The 25599-nt window shown below is 31.7% G+C and overlaps 1 protein-coding gene across 1 annotated transcript in view; it reads left to right on the forward strand.

Annotated features, from left to right (window-relative positions):
* The window catches only part of LRRC7 (leucine rich repeat containing 7), a 378921-nt gene that overhangs the window by 273059 nt on the left and 80263 nt on the right, over positions 1-25599 (forward strand). Inside the window, exons 10-17 of the mRNA XM_004679111.1 lie at positions 2131-2275; positions 7761-7833; positions 14544-14673; positions 15613-15728; positions 17099-17168; positions 19046-19145; positions 21351-21475; positions 23440-23688. Of these exons, the coding sequence (XP_004679168.1) occupies positions 2131-2275; positions 7761-7833; positions 14544-14673; positions 15613-15728; positions 17099-17168; positions 19046-19145; positions 21351-21475; positions 23440-23688 (1008 nt within the window). The remainder of the gene's footprint in view (positions 1-2130; positions 2276-7760; positions 7834-14543; positions 14674-15612; positions 15729-17098; positions 17169-19045; positions 19146-21350; positions 21476-23439; positions 23689-25599) is intronic.

Genomic DNA, 25599 nt, shown 5'->3' on the forward strand with positions numbered 1-25599 from the left:
AGCTGAAGTCTTGAGGACTTTCTCAAGACTATCAGAGCCCAATCCTGTTCCTTTCTTTCCCTGATTTTCACTCCACTGATAATTGATCCTAAGAATACTCCAACATAAAATTCTGTCTAATTCTGTCTTTGTCTCTCCTTCCCAGGAACTAGAACATATACATTACTTGTCTCTGTGGTTTAATGTGTGCTCAGTGCTATCTTGATTCAGTAGGTCTGGACTGGGTCTTAGATTCTGCATCTCTGACAAGTTCCCAGGGTCAGTGATGCTGGCCTTCAGAACACATTTTGAATAGCAAAGATATAAAGTATAAAATCACATACTAGAGCAAACTTTAGATAGTGCCAACTGTGTGTTTGTGTGCTATAATAACTTTATTATTTATTTTATTATTTATTTATACTCTAATATATAAGTAGAGTCAGTGTATACACAGGTAGACCAGATGAATAGATGAATCCCTGAACATGAATATGTTTGGGGGACACTTAATTTCAAAGCATGCCCAAACAGAAACAAAATGAAAACTTTTATCCTGCTCTAAGCCCTGTAGTTCCTGTCCCAGCTCAGTGATCCCTGTTCATTCTTAGCCCAATGTAAGACTTCATTCCCCACTGTCCTAGTTACTAATCTAATTCACTTTCAACTTTTTCTTGAATCCATTTCCTCTTCTTTCTCACTACTGCTGCCTTCATTCAAATCCCTCTCTTCTCCTTGAATAAACTGCTTTCAGATCCTGATAATGGATCTCTGACTCCAGTTAGGAATCTTCCTTTTATCAGTCCCTGAAGTTATTTTTCAGAAGCACAATTTTGATCATCCTAAAAGCCTGAAATTATTTTCTTGCCTATAAGATAGAATTCATATCTCCTCATATGATATTTAAAGTCTTTTAACAGTGACTTCTTATATCCTAACTTCATCATTATATTCAGTCTCTTAATTTCCAAATTCTTCCTCAAAACTGACATGCTTTTTCACACTTTTCTGTGAGTGTATGTGCCATCCTCTCTTCAAGGTAGAGGTTCTCCTTTTCTTGACAATTGTTTTCATAGCAATTTGTGTGTCTATTGTTTTCCTACCTGCTTTTTTTATTGCACATGGATATATTTAATGTAATATTATATATTTGTTTACTTAATTTCTTTCCCAATTTTAAAGTCCTTAATGTTAACTACTTTGTCTATATTATGATGTCTGTCCCCATATTTAGCTGATTTATTCATAATTGTTTCCTAGCATATAATCCAAGTCCTGGGACATAGTAGAGTCTCCAAAAGAACCTTACCTTTGAATGAATGAGATACTGAATCTGCTTAGCAAGATAAAGTCCAAATCACAATTCTAAACTTTTCTTATACATTTGAAATTACAAGAATCAACATGTCAACACACATTGAACTTAATTCCACAATCTCAAGCACAATCTCATTGTGCTTTCCTTAAACTGAAGTATTGCGATACAATCCATATAGCATAAAATTCACTGATTTAGTGTACCCAATTCAGTGGTTTTTAGAATACTCACATAGTTGTACAGCCATCACCACAATCTCAGTACCCCAAAGAGATACTGGTGCCCCCAGTTTACTTCCTGTCTCCATAAATCTGCCACTTCACTTAAATGGAATCATGCCATTTATGGCCTTTTATGACTGACTTATTTCACTTTGCATTTGTTTCCAAGGTTGTTTTATTTTGTAAGCTTCTATCAGTGCTTTACTCCTTTTTATAGGCAAATAATATTCTAACATATGGATGTACCACATTTTGTGTTATTTATTATTCATCATTTAATGACATTTTGGTTGTCCCCACTCTTCAGCTGTTGTGAATAATGCTGCTTTGAACATTTGTGTAAGTATTTGTATGGACATAGGTTTCATTTTTGATATGCCAGATCACATGGCAATGTTTGATGTTTTGAACAACTAATAAACTGTTGCCCAAAATGGCAGTACAAAATTCAATTGCCACTAGCACTGATGAGGATTATAATTTTTCTACCTCATCACAATGCTTGGCATTGTTAATTGCTTTTAAAATTAATCTTACAGTGTTGTGGTTTTTAATAACTTCAAAAATGTGAAAATTTCTCATCTAACTCTCAGTTTCTGCAATGTCATCAAGTCTATAGGGAAGTTAAAGATGCTGGTATACCTGGATATGTCAAAAAACAGAATAGAAACAGTTGACATGGAAATTTCTGGATGTGAAGGCCTTGAGGACCTCTTACTGTCATCCAATATGTTGCAACAGTTACCTGACTCTATAGGTGAGAGTATAATATATTGTCATAAATGTTATATCAAATGTGTCATTTTCTTTTTTGGCAATAGTTTATTGGAAAATGTAGGGAATATATTGTTAGTCTAATATAAATAAATGAGTGAGTTTATTATTCAATATCAATAAATAGCATTTTATCAATATCTTAAATTTCTTTGTATCCCTAAAAAATAGCATTTTATAAATATCTTAAAATGAAATGGTCACTCTAGTCAAATTTAATAGGCAAAGTTAACTTGCCCATTAAATTGAAACTACCTAAATTGATAATTTACCCCTTTTCAGGTCTACTAAGTTGTAGAATGTTATTATAAGGGATATAGCTTAGATTTAAAGTAATCTGCCCTCATGCATGTTCCTTCTGTCATTGTACGATTGCAGAAGTTTCTATCCACAGCATGTTCTATATTATATTTACAGTGTTGTAACATTGCTGTAATGTAGGAATAACATAAAGTGTATAATAAATATAAAATACAAATTTAGTTTTATTTTTTTAAAAAAGTAGAGTATTTTTAACATGCTGTTAAGATTCATGAGGATAGATTATTTGTCTCAGTATATATTATGCACTCAATTCATGTATAAATAAATTTATGTGAATCAAATCATGGAATAATCTAATTTATCTAAATAATGAGTGAAAGTAAACTTTTGTGTAGCTATCTTACTATTGTTATTGTGAGAAAACGCAAGAAGGTAATTATCAAATTACTTAATTTTGGAATACACAGTTTTTGAATAAGATGTGTCATATGCTGTAGAATTTATTAATCTCTTAAAAACTAAGACACAATCAAGATAGCCTGGATGTGGGGAAGCTAGGAGGCAGCAGTTTCTGAAAATTTTCAATATTTTATTTCCTTTCCTTACCATGTGTTTCCTTACCATGTGGAAAACATTAGTTTTAACAAAGCAGACTAGCTTTTTTTTCTTTCTATATCTGATGACTTTTGATTTATAGAAACACATTTTATTACAGAATTTCTTTAACTTGCTCTGTTGTAACACTTCAGTGAGTTTTATCAAACTTTCACATTTCTATATGGTTTCTGTTTTATTCTCTATGTTTTTAGAGAATAGCTTAGGTGAAATGTATAATCAGATAAGTTTTGGAAATAATGTTTTATGTAATAGAAGATAAAGAAGTATAATGATTAAGGAAAACATCCTTTATAGAGATGACAGATTGAACAGTCATGTGGTCTGTTAACAGTCAAAGGTGCATACTTTACACTCCTGCTAAATCACCTCTAGTATCAAGTACACAATAAAAATAGGAAAGTAACAAAAAGCATATTTTTGTTTGTTATTGCCTCCATAATACCAAAAACTGCCTGCTTAGGTAAGCGCTCCTTAAATATTCCATAAATAAGATGGTTTACAATGCTAAGAATGAGCATCTACTTGAACCAGAACTAGTGATGACACTAGACCTGATGGACTCCAGACTACAAATAATACAGCCATAAATTCCATTCCCACAGTGAAAAAGAAACTAGTAGAACCTTAAAAATTATGTGGAAATCTGAGATTATAGGGCTTGAAGAAGGGACCCCTTTTCTATGAAGAAAACCCCAAAAAGACTACAATTGATATGTGGACTTGGGTGGAAGGAGGGAATAGATACAAATTCACTAACTAGTTTGGATGGGATCTGCATACCTTCTTGGGATGTGAGCACCATGTTGCTAATGTGAGGCCTGGTTTTCAACTCCAAAACTAGGGGGCAGGTGGAAGTCCAAAACTACCAGACAGGGGGAGTGAGTATAGGTTAAAAGAAAATATCTACCCTCACAAATGAACCCGCAAACAAAAATTTAAAAGAAAAATTAATGTGATGACAAACAAAACCTCAAATAAATAGGAAAATTCACCCCAACAAATACTTGTTACCATACTATGTAAACAAATGACTATGACTTAAGTCTGAGTAGATCTTTAAATACATAATAGAAAAAATAGCATTTACAAAGATATGAGCTTATAAAACAAAAACAGGGGATATGACTAAGAATAGGTAGTTATAAAAAAGAATCAATTAGAAAACATGGAAATACAATGCCACGTAGTAAAATAAACATGATATAATTATGTTTTTAAAATATCTCTTTAGGAAGGCAGTCTAGAAAATTTAGCCTTCTGGGAAAGGAAGAAAATCTGATTAATTACATGACTAGCATGAAACAGACTAGCACAGGCAGGTGGCATTATATATTTAACACTTTTAATAGAATCTGATTGGTTCTCAAATTAAGAAAGTAATTCTGTTTCAAATGCTAACTTCTCAAACTATCTCTGGACCCTACTGACATTTCAGGAAGAAATTTATTTATATATTTACAGAGTTTCCAGAAACCCTGTTTTTACATGGTAAATGACTGACTTCCTTCAAAAATTCCCTTCATGGTCAAGGAAATATCAGAGATAGGAGACTTCATCTAAGGCCCTTAAATAATCCATTGATGGTAATTGGATGGAAAATTGCTTCTTGTCTTCTTCACTGAGCATGGATTAGCTAGTGGACTAATAACACTTAAAACAATAGAAGATAAGAAATTTCATATTATTAATAAAGGTAAATAGCATCTAAAATAAAAACCTGTACTTCCTTCAATCTATTTTAGTTCTGCTGCAGCCATCAGGTATTTGAATGGAGTAATCTACTCAACATTCCTCTGTGCTGAGTCACTTTCTTTACTGGCTCCAAAGGAAATGAAGAGGATTCAATTCCTCTTGTAGATAAGAGTTTAATAATCACCTTCTTTGGGTAGCAAAGAAACACAATAAAAGAGAATATAATCTTTTTATTTTCAAAAGTAATCCTATCCTATTCACTTAGTGGCCAAGGACACATTTTTGTGGTCAAAAGGCTGAGTTCATATTGTGACTTTTCCACAACACTAGCCATATGACCTTAGACAAGCTACCAAATCTCTCTATGCCTCAGTTTTCATCATCTGTTTAAGTGAGGTAGTAATATTACTTGCATCATAGGATTAGTTGGAAAAATAAATGGATTAATACATGCAAACTTGCTTATAACAGTGCCTGACACACAGTAACTGCTTAGTCATATGAATGATTATGATAATATAATCATTATAACCTTAGATTTGATTACTGCTCAGCTATTTGACTTACAAAATTCTATGTGTAATTCCATGTACATTCCCACAATGAATAACAAATTAATTCATTAATTATTTGTACTAATAATTAGTACAATGTTGTCAATGATATATTTACATATATAAATAACAAAAATCATCATAAATTATCTTTATCCCCAGTACTTCTTAGCTGGGCTTATAAAATATGAGAAAGGGGAGTAGAAGAAGGGTTCAAGTACAGAGAAAGAGTAGGGTAAAATATCTTTGACCCATGTATATAGAAGAGTCCAAACACATATCTGTTTTAAATGTCTGCAGAAGAAAGTATTGAAGACCAATGAGGGTGATACTGATTGTATAATTTCACTGTAAAGATAATCAGATTCCTACAGGAGCTCCAGAATATCCCCTAAAAGCGTCCCTGTGATACCATGTGTGAGCAACAAAGTAACCAGTCTAGAATGAGTAAGGTTTCTTCAAATCCTTACACATGGAAGTAAGCAGGAAGACCTAAGTTGCTCCCACCTTTAAAGCTGTAGAAGCTTCTGTCCATTATCAGAGCTGCAACACCATTCTTTAAAAAAAATGAGGAGGACCCTAATGTTATCTCAATTTTTTTTTAAAGTAATAAGTTATTTAAAAAGAAAGAAAGAAAGAAAGAAAGAAAGAAACCTATTGTCCTATTGTATGACTCTTTGGCCTTAGTCCCTAACCTACTGTAATACTTCTTCAGCATTATTTCATATTGGGACACTATGATTCTTTTAAAAAGTGTTTTGCTGTCTGGCTTTCTGGTGTTTGCTCAGCCATACGCAATCCACTCAGAACTTCCTGTGAACCCTCAAGTAGTGTTAACATTATCAGTGCTCCTCTAGCTCTACTGGTGGGCAGGGGCAATAATTTGATTAGCAATAGCAAGTTCTAAAAAATGCAGCTGCATCCATAATCCCCTGTCTTCTTTTCACAGTTGAGGAACAGCACAGGGTTTCTTTCATATTTCCAAGGTTGATGTTTTAACACACTCTCTAGAGAACCTGAAGTGATTCAGTCACCCTTGAACATAAATGAATATAGCATCAGGTGTTTCAAATTAAAAAACTTAAGTTACCCCATTGTGAATTGCCCTCTCTCTCAGGTGCTGATGTTTATAGTTGTGTGTCCTGGGGTAAAAATCTGTTGTACTAAGATCTTAATACTGTAGGTATTTTCTTATAGCATTTCAGTGGAAATTGCATTTCTCTCTACTAGAGATTCTGAGTGCTTCTGGAAAATATGTAGCTGAGCATACCGAAGTTTAAAGTTCAACAACTTTATTTCAGACTTCTTATGACGTACTTTTTGTCTTTAAGGAGTTCTCAAAATAATTAAAGTGGGTGGGCATGATCTATAGCAGTGCTGCAGAGCAAGTTCTCAAAACACTAGCTTTGCAAGATGCTCTGTGCTCATGCATGCCCACAAATTCCACAATAACTTTAGAGTCACGTTGCTACATTAGTATATTAAAAGCTTCTTAAAAACTTCACCAAAGAAATCTATTTGTGATCCTAAACCTCTGAATCATATAACAGTGTTTCCTCAATAAAAAATAATACAGTTTTAAAAAAGGAAATCTGTTTAAACTTTGCATTTTTTCAACTTTGCATTTCCCAAACATACTTATATGTTATGTACACACATATGTTAAGTGTGTGTATACTTATCATATAGGCTAAGTATGTGCTGTGTGTCATATATATACCTAACATATATAACATACACATTGGGGCATATATGTAAGTATGTACAAAAACACATATACCAAATTTTATGCTTATTTCTAAATCAAGTCAACTTTTGAGGTAACAAAAAGTATGAAGTCATATATTGTAATTTCCCAAGTCCACAGTTACAACCACTGTATGACAGTACCTAGGTATCCATTCATTGATTATTAGGTTTAGTTCAGAATTGTTTTTGATTTATATCACAACAGGAATATGATTTATGCTTGGCAGTTAATTAAATATTAAATTATAGCTGGCCAGAAAAATTTCATCTGGTTAATTTTCTGAATAACAGAAAAAAATGTGGTATTACTGTCCAACTGAGGTTTCCTTGAAACTTTTGTTTCCTTGTCCACATTGATGTTCATGAACTGCCCTTGATATAGGTGAATTTTTGCAACTGTTTTACTTTCCATTTCAAAAGTAGACACATACTAATACCAGATTGTAGGTACATATAAACAGAGTGCAGCCAATTTACATGGCAAGCATGTATCACCACTGGTTCCTTTTATTTCATTTATAAATGCACTTATATTGTATTTCCTATCTAAATCTGCTATTACATATTAATAAACATTCTTCTCTGTTTCAGGACTATTGAAAAAGCTAACTACTCTAAAAGTAGATGACAATCAACTAACAATGCTACCCAATACAATCGGGAAGTAAGTTGCCAAAGTTTCACTCCATTATCTAAAGCTAGAAGTAATGTGTTTTCAATTTCAAAAAGATTTTCTACTAGGGATTCTGATTTATTTTAAATCATGTGTCATTAAGTTATGTATTTATACATTATATATCTGAACATTGCTATGACATCCTACTGCATAATATGGGAAATATTTAACCATAACTCTTTCAAAGCAAACACCAGAATTTTAATGATATTAAAATTACCAGTAATTTTACAGATATTATTAATTTGATGTTGTTGACTAAGGAGTAGCTATAAATTCTCTTAAATATGTGTTACAGAATCAAATCAGTTTTACAAGATTTTGCAATGTGTGTATGTTACCACTACACTGTTAGTAATAAATGACATTTGTGAAGTTTAATATATTTTTAGAAGACAAACAGAGAAGAACCTATTTTAGCTAACATTTTTAAAATGTTATATGAAAGAGCATCATCACCCTTTAAGGATAAAGTATATTTCATTTATTTGAGAGCAATTTATTTCTAATTTTATATTAACATTTGGTTCACAATTCTTTAATATATATATATATACATATATTATTGTTGTTGTTCTTGCTTACATATTGTATAAAATGAGAAATCAATTTGTTGTATTCATTTTGAAATTATATAACACCATTTTACTTGGAACTTCTTCCACCTTTCAGTGTGAAAAAATACATAAATCTATAATTCATAGATTTGGGCATGGATAGAGAAGTGGATACCTCACTTTTTAAAAAATAGACTTATTAGGTACAATGTATTGACACACAATACATTGCACATGCTCAAAGTCTTAAATTCCAAGGATTTTTCTCAAGCCCTTTCTTCTACTCCTTCAGCCCAAGTTAACAGGTGACCATTGATGCAAAAAACTTAACTGTCAGACTATGGATCAATTTAATTAAATTGATCCAATTTTCAGACTTTGAAGAGTCTTAAACATTTTGTGGATTTTAATGGCCATAGCATAATCAGTTTTCTCTCTATAGCTATTCTCATTTGCTCAACTGTTGAGAAAAATTTATATTCTTTTGAGGGTACACAGAAAAAATTGATTTTATTGTGGTTTCTCCGATGCTTTCTGAAAACTCTTAGGCAATTATATTCTTAGCACAAGTCTTTCTGCTGCAGGTCAATTCTCAGAGGAAGCTGAATGAAACTTCACATATCCCTACTGAGGTTACAATTGATATTTTGCCACATATGTTCATATTTATTATGCATTAGTTAAATAAACTCTGGGAAAACAAAATAAAGACATTTGATAAACCAAAAATAGACAACTAAAATATGTCAACATCTAGAAAAATCTAGCTTTTTCAGTGTGCACATGACAGAAGCTAGGTTATTTTAATACTTCATGTTGTTTCCATTTTAACTTATAAAACAGTAATTTTCTTTTCATTTCATGGGTTGCTTATTGGCTTAGAGCATAAAAAACATGAAACTTAGAATAAAAGCTCATCTTTTTAGTTGTATAGTTATTTTTCAAAGCCATTATTTTCCTTTGACTTGTCTCAGGGGAAAAAGAAAGTGTTAGAGGAATGAAATAATTTTTGCAAAATAGTTTTCAAAGACTGTAGGAAGTATATTTGGAATAGCAGTACCTTCCACTCAATTCTACTCTAAAGCTAAAATGTTTTTTAAGAATAGCCTGTTTTAAAAGAAAAAGTAGAATGACTAAGAAATGATGGCTATGCAGAGTTAGGAATTTGGCTGTCGCTTTATCAAAAATGAACAAATGAGCCTGTTAACTTCAAGGAAAACACTGACAATATTTAATGCTGACAAAATATGAGATAACAAGCAAAAATTGGAATTTTGGAAAATTTTTATCTGTCATTGTGGACTTGACAACTTTGTAAAACTTAAAGCCTTCTTAAGACTGTTGTGATAATAATGAATGTGATTTGTTGATACTGTATTATGAAATATGTCAACATCTAGAAAATCTGTGTAGCTCAGTGAAACAACATTTTTTTCCAATGACCATTACAAAATTTACTCATCACTGAAATTTTATATATTAAATATAGATGAGAAAATAGGAATTAATTATACATAAATAACTTTCATCCTCTTTAAGTGACCATGCTATAATTGTAAATAAAGATTATCTGAATATTTTTCACCATATTAGATTATTTCTGTTAAGTTTTATTATTTTTTTTTAATTTATTTATTTATGCAATACAAGAACTAGGGTAGAGGCCAGAGGTGCTGTAGACGTGAGAGGATTCACCAGAGACAGAATGGAGAACAGAACAGGCATAATGATGAAATACATTTCTAAAAGGAGCAGCAGGTGGGACAGGAGAGGTCTGCCACCTCACCATGTGGGTCAGCAACCTGGCCAGTGATCTAACTCGTGTTGAGGTGGCTGGCGGTGGCTAGCTTCATGTTGCTGTGTTTTAACCCATTGCACCACCAGGGATGGCCCTCTGTTAAGTTTTAAAAGTGAGCTAAGAAAGTAAAGCTCAAAGCTATTTTTTTTAAACATCTTTATTAACAGAATATTTTATGGTATCCAGTGATTCCTAATGGTCATAAATGATGCCACAGTAAATTGTAGATCATCTATGTAATATGTTTATAATCTTCCTCCTTGTTATTTCAATGAGAGTTAATTGTGCAGTTATCTTCCCAAGCAATGCTAACTCATAGAAAACAAACTAGAGGAAAATGTAGAAATATTTTTACAAAAAATTGAACATTAATGTTGCTGTTAAATTTCAAGGGTTACTACCTCTGATTGTGTTACTTGTGTTACACATATGTGACCAAAGCAAAGCTGTACTGTTTTATATGGATTTCAACTGTTATTGGCATATCTATTTTGTTTTTATGTTTATATGTTACTCTTGAAATACTTGCTAGTTATTTGCTTTTTTTAAAGATTTATTTTATTTATGTGTACATAGCTGGGGTATAAACCAGAGGTGTGGGCTGTAAGAGGTTTACCAGAGACAGAGTAGGGAACAGAACTGGCAGATGTACTGAAATACACTGCTGAGGGGAGTAGCAAGTGAAACAGGAAAGTCTGCTGTGCCATGGGTCAACTCCCTGGCCAGGGATCGAACTCATGCTGCAGTGGCTTCCCATAGCTTTGTAGTCCTGAGACTTAACCCCAGTGCCACCAAAGAGGCCTGTAGGTCTTTATTTAAAGTCTTGTAACTTAAGCATCTATACATAGTCATAAGCATCTATATATAGTATATATAAATGCAAGCTGTGGGCCCCACCCAAACCACTGAAATCGAATCTACATGTTAGTATGTTCCCCTGGTTCCTATGAACATTGAAGTTTAAGAAACACTGCAATAAAATAATGTACACTTCTTTTGATGCTTGTTTTCACTGTTAAATGTGTACAATTATAGATTACAGGTAAAACTTAGGGAACCATAACTTTTGTCTGTATTTTGAATACCAGTGATAATCTAAATAAATTAATATAGCTGTTTTCATCTGATCCTGTTTTAAAATATCTTACGTGATTTCCAACAAGGTAGTCATCAGTAAGATCAAATGGAATGTTAGATTATAAGTCTGGGTCTTTTTCATTTGGGTGCTCATTGAGGAATATGTGTTTTGCACCTATTTGTTTTTCTCTATAACCTACAGCTATGCAATACTTTAGGGCTATAAATTATTAAGTTAGTATAGCCTATAGTACATTAAAATTATTTCATTTTAATGTATGAAGTATTTTGTACAGTAGCAACAACTATGAAAATAACTATGCAAGCTGAAACCATGCAAAATACTGTACCAGTCAATGAGAAAACTATTACTGTTCTGACAATAAATCTTAAGTCATTCAAAACATTAAACACTATTACTGTTCATTTTAAATTTATAGAGAGAAAAATAGTAAAATAAATAATTTAGCACATTATATCATTAATCATTAGGAACAATAACAATAAAGTGGGGTTTTTTTGCAAAAAATAATCTTAAGATTCATTTGAACAGTTTCCCTTCTCTTCATTGTGCAATCATGTGAAGTAAACATCTTTTTTATGCATTGCTGAGTTATTGCACTCCTTTTTAAAATTTGATCAGCTTCCCAACTTTTATCCTTTGTGCTTTTACTGTCATAAAATATTGCTGAGAACACCTTTAATGTGATATTTACTTCCAGGGTCACTTCCTCTTGGACATATTCCTTTTTATCACAACAACTTTCCTCATTTATGTGAACAAGTTTGCCTTCACTAAATTCTTCTGACAGTCTTATATAAAGTGTTTTGAATAGCCATGTTACATTCTCCTGGTCAGCATTTTTCCTATAGCTCCATTTGTGTTCATCTCAAATTCTGCAAAGTTGTTTGTACAGTGTACAGAAAGTTTATGCTACCCTGCATACCTATTCTTGTTATTTCCTGCTGTGAAGGTTGAACATTTCCAGCTGTGTGCTTGATGTCATATTTCTTCTAAAACTCAACTAAAGAAACTGTGTGGTCTCCACTTGTGGCATCAATAGCTTATTTAAAAGTCTGTATAAAATAGAAAACATCAAAGTTTGAACTAATGCCTAGGTCCATTGACTTGAGCTATTGCCTGGGTCCATTGACTTGACTAATGAAGTTGTTCTTCATGGTAAAGAAAATTCTCACATTTTTATTTAAATCCCCAAGAGAAATTAGGGTGACCAAGAACTTTGTACAAAAAATAGTAATGCTGTAAATGTTAAATTTTTTTAAAGATTTATTTATTTGTGCATACAGAACTGGGGTACAGGCCAGAGGTGCAGGGGCTATGAGAGGATTCACCAGGGACAGAGTGGGGAGAAGAACAGGCAGATCAACAAAGTACACTGCCGAGGGGAGCAGCGGGCGGGTCAGGAGAGGTCTGCCTCGCCATGTGGATCTCCTCCTGGGCAGGCGGGAATCGAACTCATGCAGAAGTGGCTTAAGCTTCTTAGTGCTGTGCTTTAACCCGCTGCGCCACCAGGGAGGGCCCTTTACTGTATTTTTAATTGTTTAACTCTTGAACTTCTATCTTTGAACAAACATTAAGCATGTATATTTTATAAAACCCTGGTGATTTTATGAATCTTGCTGAGTACATTATCCCAAACCATTGATAGAACTTCTGTTACTAAATTCTACCTGTTTTAGTAAGTGCATGATATTTGTCAGTTAAGAAAAACACTTTGTTATTAGGTTCCTGACATACTTTGATTCCCATCCCCACCAATCCACATACACATCACACACACATCTAGGCAGATATTATGCTGTGTTTCTTATAATATATCATGATCCTCCACTCTCAGAATATTGCAACTTTCTATTCCTTAATAAGCATTCCCCGCTTTGTTACCAATTCTTTGGTACTAACTTTCCCCCTCAACACAACAAAGTAAATTTCTTCCCTAATGTATCCCCTTCACTGGAAGCTGAATAAAATCAGCTTTGAGCTTTATTTCTCTGATACTCTGATAATACATCTAGTACATCAAAGGTGGTACAAAAATGCATTTTAACTATCTTAAATCCCATATATTCAATTTCCTGTGTTCACTTGTTAATTAAATGATGGAAGTAAATTACATTCAATCCAAATAGTTCCAAGATGTAAAAAGGATGCTAACTCTAAAACCATACTGCAGCTAACTAAAATTCATTCTTCCTTCTACTATGGCCAGACACACAACCCTGGGAATTCTATGCTGTTACAGTAATAACAGTGATATGTTGCATGTACTGTCAGTGTAATAATATTAACAACCATCCATGACAACTTAAATATAGCTATTATTTATGTCAGGCCTTCTTTCCCAGGCATTGAAAAGTCTTACTCCTTTGTGATAACATTCATACTATTCCTCTCTGTATATCTGGGGGAAAGCCGGTAGTATGGAGTGGTAGGGATTTTGACTGTTAGGCAGTCCTTACTTTGAACTGTCCTAATTTTTTTTCACTGTTTCCTTTCATAAGCCAGCTTTTGGGTTTGTTTGTTCTTCTTTTTCTAGACTTTTGAGGTGAGAGAGAAAATTATTTATTTGATATTTCTTGTTTCTTAAAGTGGATGTCTTACTACTGATTTTGCTGTGTTCCATAAGTTCTGAAAGACTGTCCTCATTTTTTTCTTTTAAAATCTTTTTGATTTGTTCATTAACTCAGTCAGTAATTTTTGTCAGTTTTCACATATTAAAGGTTTTTCCTGCTAAGTCACTTAGCTTCTTTAATTCTCAATATCATTATCTATACAAAGGATTTTAGACAGATACCCTAATAGATATCGTACAAGGTTCCTAAGGAAAAGATTGGTTGTTTTGGTCTCTAAAATTCTTAGTAACCAGCACTTTTGTTGTTAATATTTTGCTCCCTTATTCTCTCATCCTTGAACATCCCCATCCACCTAAATTTGCCAATAATACCACTCATTCCAAAGATATACATTATGAACTTCTGACTATAAATGGCACGCAAGTTTTAACCAGTCTTCTGTCCCTTTCAATGGCTCAGTTAAATGACATGTGAATTTAGAAAGGAAAAAATAAAATAAAATAAACCATGTTTATTTTAGCAAGTTGAACCATGTATTAAATAATACTGAATTAATGTTATATAATACTGTGTAGTAAATATATAAATTTAGTTTGGTGAATTTGAAAATGTGGCTTTTTCAAAACTTTTTGTCATCTAACATTTCATGTCTAATCTGTTTAACTTTTCAGCTTATCTTTATTAGAAGAATTTGACTGTAGCTGTAATGAACTGGAGTCACTACCTGCTACCATTGGCTACCTTCATAGTCTTCGAACATTAGCAGTAGATGAGAATTTCCTTCCAGAACTGCCCAGAGAAGTAAGTGATAAACTTGTTTCTTTTATTTAACTTCTAATGAATCTGTTTGGGCTTAAGTCTTATCAGGACTTAACAGTGTATAGTTATGAATTGAGCTGTGAGTGTATATAAGAACTAGCTACATATATTTATCAAACACTTTCTTTTAAGTGATACATAGTAAAAATTGTATCAGGAATTAAATATGATTTGAACATTGTAAAGTAATAAAAAGTTGTAAGTTAATCTTTGCTAAGTAATATAATTTTAAATAATTTATATTTTGCTTTCAAAAACAGAAATAACATTTTGGGATAATAACATTTTCATTTCTGAAGAAAAAAATTATGGAAATGCTTTTCAAAGCTTCATGTAATATAATAATATTATTTTAACTTTAGCATCCATCTACATGTTCTGTTAGTGTTTATCTCTAAGTGTATTTCCATTTATAAATATCAAGAAGGAAATGTGAAAAGTATTTTCAATTTGACATTTTCTAGTAAATACTTTCATAATGAAGGACAGTAATCAATAGATCATTGTTTTAGAACCAAAAGTTATGAATAAAAATGTCATATGCTGTAATAATATGAAATACTAACTTCATCAAGGAAATGTCAACAGTACTTCATTATTTGAGTATGTATGACCTTCTAGTCTAAACATAGATATTTAAATGGACAAAAACAATGTGACTAGTGAAATTATGAAGTTAACAAGTAGTCTACTTATTTAATTATGAAGAAAATTATTATGTGTAAAATAATGAGAAACAATATATAAAGGAACATATAATATATATAAAAGTGAGGTTTTATTTTATTTTAAAAACTATACATAATAAGAGTCTTGAAAATGTTAAGGAATCCTTAAATTAAGTTGTTTTATGAATTGGAAATTTTGAAAAAAAAAATTTACAATGTGATCCTTCACTTATTTTTCTTTTGTTGTCCATAGATTGGGAGCTGTAAGAATGTCACAGTTATGTCTCTGCGTTCCAATAAACTTGAATTTCTTCCTGAAGAGATTGGACAGATGCAGAAACTAAGAGTCCTAAATTTGAGTGACAACAGGTATTTCTGGAACATTTCCCAATCACATATCAGTTATTTTCTAAAAGCAAAATTTTTGTTAATAATTTTGGAAATATTCTTGTATATTATAAGATATATGGACTTCAGAATATTTAGGAGATGGCAGAAGCTAACATGTTTAAACTACTTCTAAAGTTTATTGATCCTATTAATATCATTATTATTTTGTATGTTAAAATTATATAAAATGTATATACCCAAATTTACAGGACCACACCATCCCACATTAAAAAATATATAATATTATGAAGATGGGGGAAAATAATTGTTATTAAAACACTGTAGATTTTATTCATAAAAAATATATGCATCAGTAGGTATGTATGGACTACTTCCATTATTAAATTACATTTATTTATAAAGTAGAATTTTAGCATATTGAAGACAAGGAAATGTTTAGTCTAAGTTACATATAAAGTGTATGTCTATATTCAAAAGTGAACATATAGAAACTGTATAAATCCATTTACCTGCCTGTTGTATTACCCACATTACTGTCTAACTAAAATAGTAAGTAGCCTATGTATTCACAGCTTATTGATCAGGCACAATTACAAAGGTATACCTGTGAGCATTTGACAGTTTGGCCCTATAAAAGCAAAAGCCAAAGTTAATAGATAATTTTGATTAAATGCCAACACTAATGTCAACATCACATATCTGAAAGTTTCTATATATGAAAAGTGAGAGAAAAAAATAGAATATACTTTTGGAATCAGCTTAACACTGGTTGCTGAAAATTCTATTAATAGTAAGACAGACATAAGCCCTTACCCTTTTGGGGCCAATAGTTTTCTAGGGATATCACAAAAATAAATACATGCTAACAATTGTGATAGGTCCCCTGCATGAAAAGACGGTACTTTGAGACTAGATTGGGGGGAAGAAATTTAAATGAGGAGTCAGGAAAAACCTTTTTGAGCATATGACAGTAATCTGGAAACCAAAGGATACATGAGATTTAGTTAATTGAAGTATGGAAGAAAATATTACAAACAGGACAAGATCTTGCCTAATCCTTGTAGTCACCTGCTGGAAGGTGAGGGGTGCTGAGGGCACTAAGTCAGGAAAAGTGTAACAAAAGAAACTTCAGGGACAGGGGTTTAGGGGTACACCTCACAGTGTCTGACAAAATCATTAACAATTTTGGATTTTATCTTTGAAATGGTGGGAAGAATTTGAAAGTTTGAGGGTTTTAAGCAGCAACTTTCAGTTTTTAAGTTTGCCCATTCTACTCAGTGAAGAAAAAGTTGGAGAAAAGAATGAAATCAGTATAGTCTCTTAAATAATTCATCATAAAAGTAAACTTTATTTTTATTCATACTATTAGAATTTTCATGTTTTGACAGGTTGAAGAATTTACCATTCTCATTTACCAAGCTTAAAGAGCTTGCAGCTTTATGGCTTTCTGACAATCAGGTAAAAAAAAATGTATTACCCAATTTTTATTTTGTTTATTAAAATGAACTATATTTGAAACTTTAAATCACTAGCTTATTTCCAATAGATACTTTTGACAATTACTACAACATATAGATACTTTACCTTGTGGAAAAGAGGTTTTTGCAAGGCAACGAATTAAATACCTATTTCATTTCTTGTAGACAAAACGGTAGTTTAACCCCGCCCTCTTTAAATATTTCAATTTAGCATCTACCTAATTCACAGAGATCTAGTAGAGAAAAATCATCATTTTTATAGCTTTTTAGCTGTAGGTGGTATATAAAATGTCCTTGGTGGATATACTTTAATTATATCTCTGAAGTAAAAAATAAGGGAATCATTACCACAATCCCCACAAGAGGGAATTGTTATCATCTGTGTTCCTTTTCCTTCTCATACTTTTTAATTATAATCAACTTAATTCTAAAACTTTATTGAAGAAATTTTACAGATATCTTTTGCAGCTGTTATCTGTATGTTTTGTCAAATTGTTTTAATGTTTTTCCTAATAATCATGAAAATAGTTTATTACTAAGCCAGTAGCCATTAATGAATAATTTTATTAATTGGAAGTCAGCATGAAACAGTTGAAGACATTCTGATTTGCCACCAAAAAGACTGGTGAGGTACAGTTTTGACAGTTTATTAATACTTATTTCTTGTACCCCTAAAATTTTGAAACACTTATTCAAAATATGAATAAATAATGAAAACAGGTAATCTTGAATTTGGTCTATTATTAATTTCTGAGCATGACTAATAAATGAATTTTTCAGACATCTAGGTACTGGTCTACTTTTATGAAACATTACAACTAACATCTACAAAATATAATCTGTAAATATAAGGATGTTTATGTCTCTATGATTATTGCAGTTATTTGCTTCCATCTACTGAGTAAAAATCTGAGTATCATTCAAATTCAAATCTTGTTAACAAATGTGATTTTTCAAGGCATGAATATATCATTTTAAATGAATAATTTCTGTAGTCAGTGTAAACTATGTTAATGGAACAATCTATTCTACATTATTGTGCTATGAAAAAACATTCCCTAATACCATGACTTATTATTTGTGTGGGAAAATGAACAGAATATTGACTAAATCATTCAACTTTTATTCAAACCAGTGAATTTAGTATGTCTCTTGCTCAGTTTCATGATACTAGTTGGTATCCCAAATCCCCTTTACATTTCACTCTTGTTATTAAATAAAATTTTTGAACATTGGCTTATATTATGCCCAATTTATTTCTGGTATATAATATCAGAATTCTTAAAAACCTTCTAAAAAGTTTTTTTGAAATTAAATTGATAGTAATGAAATATATTGTAAAAAATAAAATATATAAGATACATTATATATGTAAGTTGCTTATTTGTATTTGGACCCCATTTTGGGTATAGAAATGTTTCTTAGAAATAAATGCTTATATTTAAACCTAGTTGAATTCATAGATGACCTTGAATAACATGTATATATTTACTTTATTTAATTCCATTTACTTTTCCACAGCAACATGAATGGTGAAAAGATCATATCAAAAGTTTACTTACTCATAGCAGTAAGTAAACTCATAGCATACATTTGTTCTCAAGACACACTGATATTACTCAATGAGGATGAAAGGTGTTTTGAGAGTACAGTAGAGGTGAAAAAAACAGCATTTGAAAATATTCCTCAGATGTAATCTTATTTTAGGTTGTATTTTCTTATTTCATTATTTTTTTCTTTGCCTTTCTTTTAATCTTTATACAGTTTGATGAGGCCAGATTGTTGACAGTTACCTTATGAAAGAGAATAGTCTTCATACTTACTATTTTGCTAATCTAATCATGTTTTTGCATCCAGTCCAAAGCCCTTATCCCTTTACAAACTGAAGCCCATCCAGAAACAAAGCAAAGAGTATTGACTAACTACATGTTTCCCCAGCAACCTCGTGGTGATGAAGGTAAATTGTCAGAAATTTTCCCTATATTTATAACGATTATAGGTAAAAGGAACTAACATTTTTCCATTTCTGACAGGAAATACTGGCACATGGACAAAGATATAACTATATGACATACATAAATTATTTGAGGGTGACTCTAAGCTTGAATTTCATCTTTCACACTATGGTATTTTGAGTACAATTCCAAAACATAGCTCTTGTTCTTTATCTTGCTTAAAAATAATGTTGACTTTCAGAGCAACTTCTCATTTGATTGAAAGACAGAGGATTATTTAGACAAATGTGACCCCTAACTAACTGAAATGAATTAATAATACTCAGATCTTAAGGAAAGTTTTTTTGGGCTGGTTCATCTCCTGTGTTCACTAATTTCTTAAATGTGACTTAAAAATGTAGTCCTGTGATCTTGATCCCCAAATAATTTCATGGTAAGAATCAACTATAAAGAGGTGATTGGCAACAATGACCTTTCTTCTTTTACATGATGTTTACCTAAACAATGTCAGCAACTATAATAATAAACCTTTGTCAATAATTCTAATAAACCTTTCTCAATAATTGTCTGCTATGATCACATTATTTATAAATTATGTAAAGAAGGTTTGTCTTTTTTCATTTTGAATTTCACATAGATAGGTTCGTTAGCCCAAGACAACACAGGGTGTCATACACATTTACTACAGTCTCACAGTGACAGTAATTGTTAAAAGCATAAGCCCACTTCAGTCTGCCCATAAATCAAATCTACCAAACTATTTGAATTTTTAAAAGAAACTACTGGCTTATGTACTACTTGTTCTAGAGATAATTCTAATAAATGTCTCTAATCTCTGACTTACAAGTATAAATAAATCATTTTAGAAATTTTTATTCAAATTTTTGATTTATGGAAGTAAGAAAAGGGGGTATTTTCATATGTACTTTCAGACCAATAAAATTGGTATTTTTAATTTAAAAAAGAAAAGCTATCATGTTTACATCTGGTTTAAGCAAAATCTTATGTCAGGACTATGTTTTGTTTTGTTTTCATTTCATTACCCCTATATTATCAAAATATTTAATTTCAAAAGGATGTGGAGAAAAGTCAAAAATAATTTTATGGTCACTGGTCATTTCTGAAGTTAAGTCTCACAAATTCCACATTTGTTCCAGGTTGGGGAATAAATCTAGTTAAAAAAGGTGTGATGTTAAGGAATTAACCTAGTTGTTTTTCATTTTGTTGTTTTCCTTTGAAGGAAAAAGAGTTGACAATAGGAAAGCTTTCTTGAACTTTAAGCAAGTCACCCTTTGATTTTTCAGACAGAAATATAATAAATTTTTAGAATTCATTGAACCAAATAAGGAATATAAAGTCCTTCCTCTGGGGGGAAAATAAACTAAACAGAGTATTTTTATTATATTTTTATCTCATCTTCACAATAATATTGCAGATATTACCAACTGGAAACATTTTAATGTAAATTAAAGATCTATAAGTCATTTATATTTTCTGTTAATTTGAGACACACTTAAAACTAATCAATATCTTAATGTTAAAAACAAAAATTTCCACATGTTCACTAACAAGCTCCCCTCCAGTGCCTGTCCCCAACACATATATATCTTACCCACATCAAAGAGAGAGAAAAACATTGCAATATTAAAAACTTTATTGCAAAAACAAAGTTATGTAGTAGCTCTTATAAAACAGTGATTAGAAATATAGACCTTGTAAACACACAAAGTGAGGTAGAATCTTGCATGGGCAACAGAGAAATAAATGACTTAGCAAGTGTCATAAAACCCAGCTTTAATTCTCTCATCAATAAATTAAGGATTTTTAGTACTGCTTTTGTGCTGTTGTGAAGATTAAAAGAGATAGTTTCCATATGCATAGTCCACCTCTCTCTGTTACTATTATCCTATAAAGAGGCCAGTCTTTACAATGGAAAATTCTACAATCTCAATGTGTAATTTACATAATAACTTTGCAAAGCTGAATTTCAGTTATGTTAAAGGGCATCTAAAGAATGTCAAGAAAATCTTTTTCCTCTCTTGCCTTTCTTTTCCTCTTTCTTCCTTTCTCTTTTTCCATCTTTATTTTTCCTCTTTTTAATTTTGCATTTGTAGTACCAGTCACTTTTTTTGACATAGTATATTAAGTACTATCAATTATTAACACTTTATTTAAGAAAGCAATAATGTTTTGGAATCTAACTGTAGATTTCCAGTCAGACAGTGACAGCTTTAACCCTACACTGTGGGAAGAGCAGAGACAACAACGCATGACTGTTGCCTTTGAATTTGAAGAAAAAAAGGAAGATGACGAAAGTGCTGGGAAAGTTAAGGTGAACCTTTTAATTTTTGTTTCTCCTGTCTTCATTGTTTTTTGTTTATCCATTGTTATAATCAAATAAACTTTAAGACAAATTGAGTGTCCTATGTTACAAGATCAGATGTATCTTCTAGTCTCATTGTACCGGGATGGTAGTTGGTATTACTTCTGTATGAGACTAATATCCCAATTCTGACTGAGTAAATTTGATATGCCACCTCATTTTACAGAATAGTAACATGAAAGAGATTCAAGCTGAGGAAAAGCCAGAACAAACAAAATCTGGGTAATGGATTTCATCTCGGAAATATTTCATCTCTGACGTACTAAGATTTTTTTTAATCACTGAGCGAGGTGTCATGAAGACTGTGAAGCCAAAATGCACATGTATGTGCTAACCAATAGGTTAATATATTACATGGGCATTAAAATCTTGGAAAGACGCTATGTCCCTGGGATATTTGAGAAGAATTTGTGAGAATTGTTAAATTTGAAGACAAGTCTTCAATACTTGAAATGGTACCTAATTACAAAGTTAATTCCAATTTTTTTTATTTTGAAATGTTTCATTAAAAAAGTCTTTATTGGAACTCATCCAAGTAACAAATTCTACTTTTACTATCTATTTTTTTCCACTATTTAAATTTGTAAGTATCAGAATTGATATCCATTTTACCAACATCAGACCTTCATGTTATCATCATGGCAACATCTTGAATCTCTCATAAATTTTTATAGCATTATTTGTGTACCTTTTCGATCATGAATACTAACAGCTCTCATTCTTAGTGACTAATTAACTAAATAATCATATAAACATCCTATTGCTAGATCTAGATTGTATGATGTGCTCTTCTGTTCTGTTCCCATATTCCCACATTTCCTAAACTTTTTCTTGAGCCAACATACCCTCCAACATTACTAAAATTAAAAGTCAACTGACAAACTGAACTATATATTATTTCAAAGAACCCAAAATGGATTACCAGATCAAAGTGACAGTTTTGTTAAAGATTTGAGTTTAAAAAATGTTTCTGGATGGCTGGTTAGTGCTATTAATCAAAGAGATATTTTTTAAACTTGTGAATCCATTTTTAAAAAATACAAAACTAAACAAAAACCTTTAGGTCACTTCAGTTCTTTCTTTTAAGGATTTAATATTTTAACTCCTGAACCAATGGATGATGCATTCTATACTGGATTTCTGATTCATTCTTTTATTTCATTGAATGTCAAAAACTACATAATTCTTCCTGAAAATCCATATTCATAGGATTCCAAGAAGAAAAGCGTGCATTTAATATACTCTGTATATGTATCAATGAAAACATAAGATATAGTAAATGCAAAAAATTATTTAGAAGCCCTGTTTGTGTGTTATGTGATAAGGCTTGTTTATAATCAGAGTAGGTTCATTATACTTTAGAGTGTGATTTTCTCTTTATATTTGGTTTATATTGATGAAATAACATGTATTTCTAACATCTCAAACCACTTGGCTTTCACTAATTTGAATATTTCCAATGCCATTGGCTCTTGGACAAATTCAAACACAAACAAACTTCTAAATAAATCATCATGGAAATATGATGAATGGAATATACACAAATCTTATACTAAATCAATCACTATTCTGGTTCATTACATGTACATTAAATTTTGCTCCATTTTACCCTTAATTTATAAAAAAAAAAATTAAAAAGGAACCACTGACCTATGCCATCAACTTCCAAATGGACTAGAGTATAATGCCCTACTTACAATGTGTATGTAGTGTAGTTGAATGCTGCGTTATGTTAAGAAATTTAGCTTCATATGATATTGGTACTGTATTATTACATAGAGTTAAAACTAAATTTTTGATGGTTGTTTTAAATGCATTACCCAGAGTGAACAAGAATAGAAAAATTATAAAGGTGAAAGTATTGCTACAGTGCTCCTCTTTCTCCCAGAAAATGGAGATTCCTTCTCCCACAGGATCTCTCCTGCCAAGCCCCCTGGGAAAGGGGCCAGCGTGGGATTACTCTCCAACCTGCCAGACTGTCTGGCGATTGCTGCACACCATGGGCCAGGTGTGATCAGCAGATCCAAGATATGCCCGTCCCCCAGAATGACCCACAGCTGGCATGGGGTTGTATAAGTGGCCTCCAGCAGGAAAGGAGCATGTGCACTCCATTGCCAGTTGCAGCACAGTCCACCACTCTTCCCTCTCTAAGTGGCAGACAGGTAGGCCTAGGTGTTTGGGGTAGGAGACCCCCTTATAGAGGCATCCTTGGATCAGTGGTTTATGGGGTATGTTCTGCATGATTTGGGGTAAAATATGTGGATACGATAGAAACCTTCCAATTGCCGGTGTTTGATCCCAGTTGAATTTTTCGTATATTGATATTGACAATGGGGTGGGAAGGACAGTCAGAGGGGTGGGAACATCAGTGTGAGGTGTCTAAGTGTGGAATACCTGGCATGGTTTTTGAGTTGGATGCTTTGTTTTTGTTTTTGTCTTTATTTTCTAAAGATTCTTTTTTTTTTTAAGTGTGGAAATAGCAATAGCTGGGGCTGAATGTTGTGCTACTATTGATACAGTCTTAATTGTCGCCCCCACCCCCCCCCACACACACACATCCAATTTTTTTATATCAATTCTGGGGGAGATTAAGTAACTAAAATTTGATTCTTAAAATAGCACTAAATTTGAATTGTGATTCACTAAGAGTGGACTTTGAATACAAAGATGGACATCTGTTGAAAATAACAATTGCCCTTTTAATTGAAAGCACAGATGATGAGAATTCCTGTAAGAGAAGATTGGTTTGGGAGTTGTGGCAAATAGGGCTTCCTTATTTCAGTGGGTTGGGTGTTTAAGAGTTTAATGGGGGGGAAATAATGTCTTAATGGGATGTAAAAGCACATTTTTCTAAACTTTACCATCCACATGTAATGGACTAGATTCTTATTCTGTGCCTTATATTCTTTCTACAATATAAGGCAAGCTGAGAATGCATTTTCCTAACTAAAACTAATCTAAGTTTCCTTTCTATATAAAATTTTCAGTCACTTCCTTAAAAAATAATATATTGAACAATAAATAATTACAGCTTTAACAACTATTTCTCTTACTGGAATTTATAGTCAAATTAAATGAAAACTTAATTTTTCTATAAGAAAACCATATTTTGTGTGAATTCAGGGTATCATTTCTAAATGTCCTAGTTCTTTACATTAACTCTTTCTTCATTGCTAAATTTGTGGGGTCTTCAGTGTCTTGCAGCTGTTATGTGCACTTATTGTACTGCATATAGGTCTGCATATATATAGAATGTTGTAAGACATTTTTATTTTCCAAAAGTAAGAAAAAAATAAACTTTAAGTAAAACTGTTTTATTAAAATGTATATGTAAAATGAGCAAATACTTTATGGTGAGTGATACACAAAACACTTTAGTAAAAACATAGCAGACAAATTTACCCACCTTTGTATATCAAATTTACAAAATTTTCACTTCATATTAGAATCAGGAAGCAGCTTATATTCAGAAATATAAAGAAATTTCTTTTGTATTGGGGCACTACTGAATTATTAATATATTTATTTCTGAATTACTTCACGTGAGTAAAAAAATCAATTTAAAGGGTCACAAAAATGGTTTTACAGAAGTTAAAACCTAACAGAATTATAAATGCTGTAGTTTCACTTAAGAAGAAATTATAAAAGGTGCTTGCTTTATGTTTTAAAAAATTGAAATTATCTTGCTATTTAACTCAATACAATTCACACTTTAGGCTTATGTTTCTTTATTCTTCATAAAAATGTACAAATACATGCTCTACAGCATAACGCTGAGCCAAGTAACATTAGTATAGCTTAGGAGTAAAAAGACCTGAGTTTGAAAGTGGGCATTGCTGCCTACTAGCTGTATGACCTTGGGCAAGTAACAGTTTTCTTTTTATAAAATGGGAACATATAGATAGTACTAACTTCATCCTTATTTATTTGAGAGTACAAAAGTTTAATAATAAAGGTTATGAAATTTAAATGAATTTTAATTGAAATTGATTATAAATTATTTACTAGTTCTATCATGTATTTTATATCATGAGAAATAGAAATGTAAATCTAATTATAAGAACTAATAGTTA

The sequence above is a fragment of the Condylura cristata genome, unplaced genomic scaffold, assembly GCF_000260355.1.
Source record: "Condylura cristata isolate star-nosed mole 26May11 unplaced genomic scaffold, ConCri1.0 scaffold00008, whole genome shotgun sequence".
NCBI classification, from domain to species: Eukaryota; Metazoa; Chordata; class Mammalia; order Eulipotyphla; family Talpidae; genus Condylura; species Condylura cristata.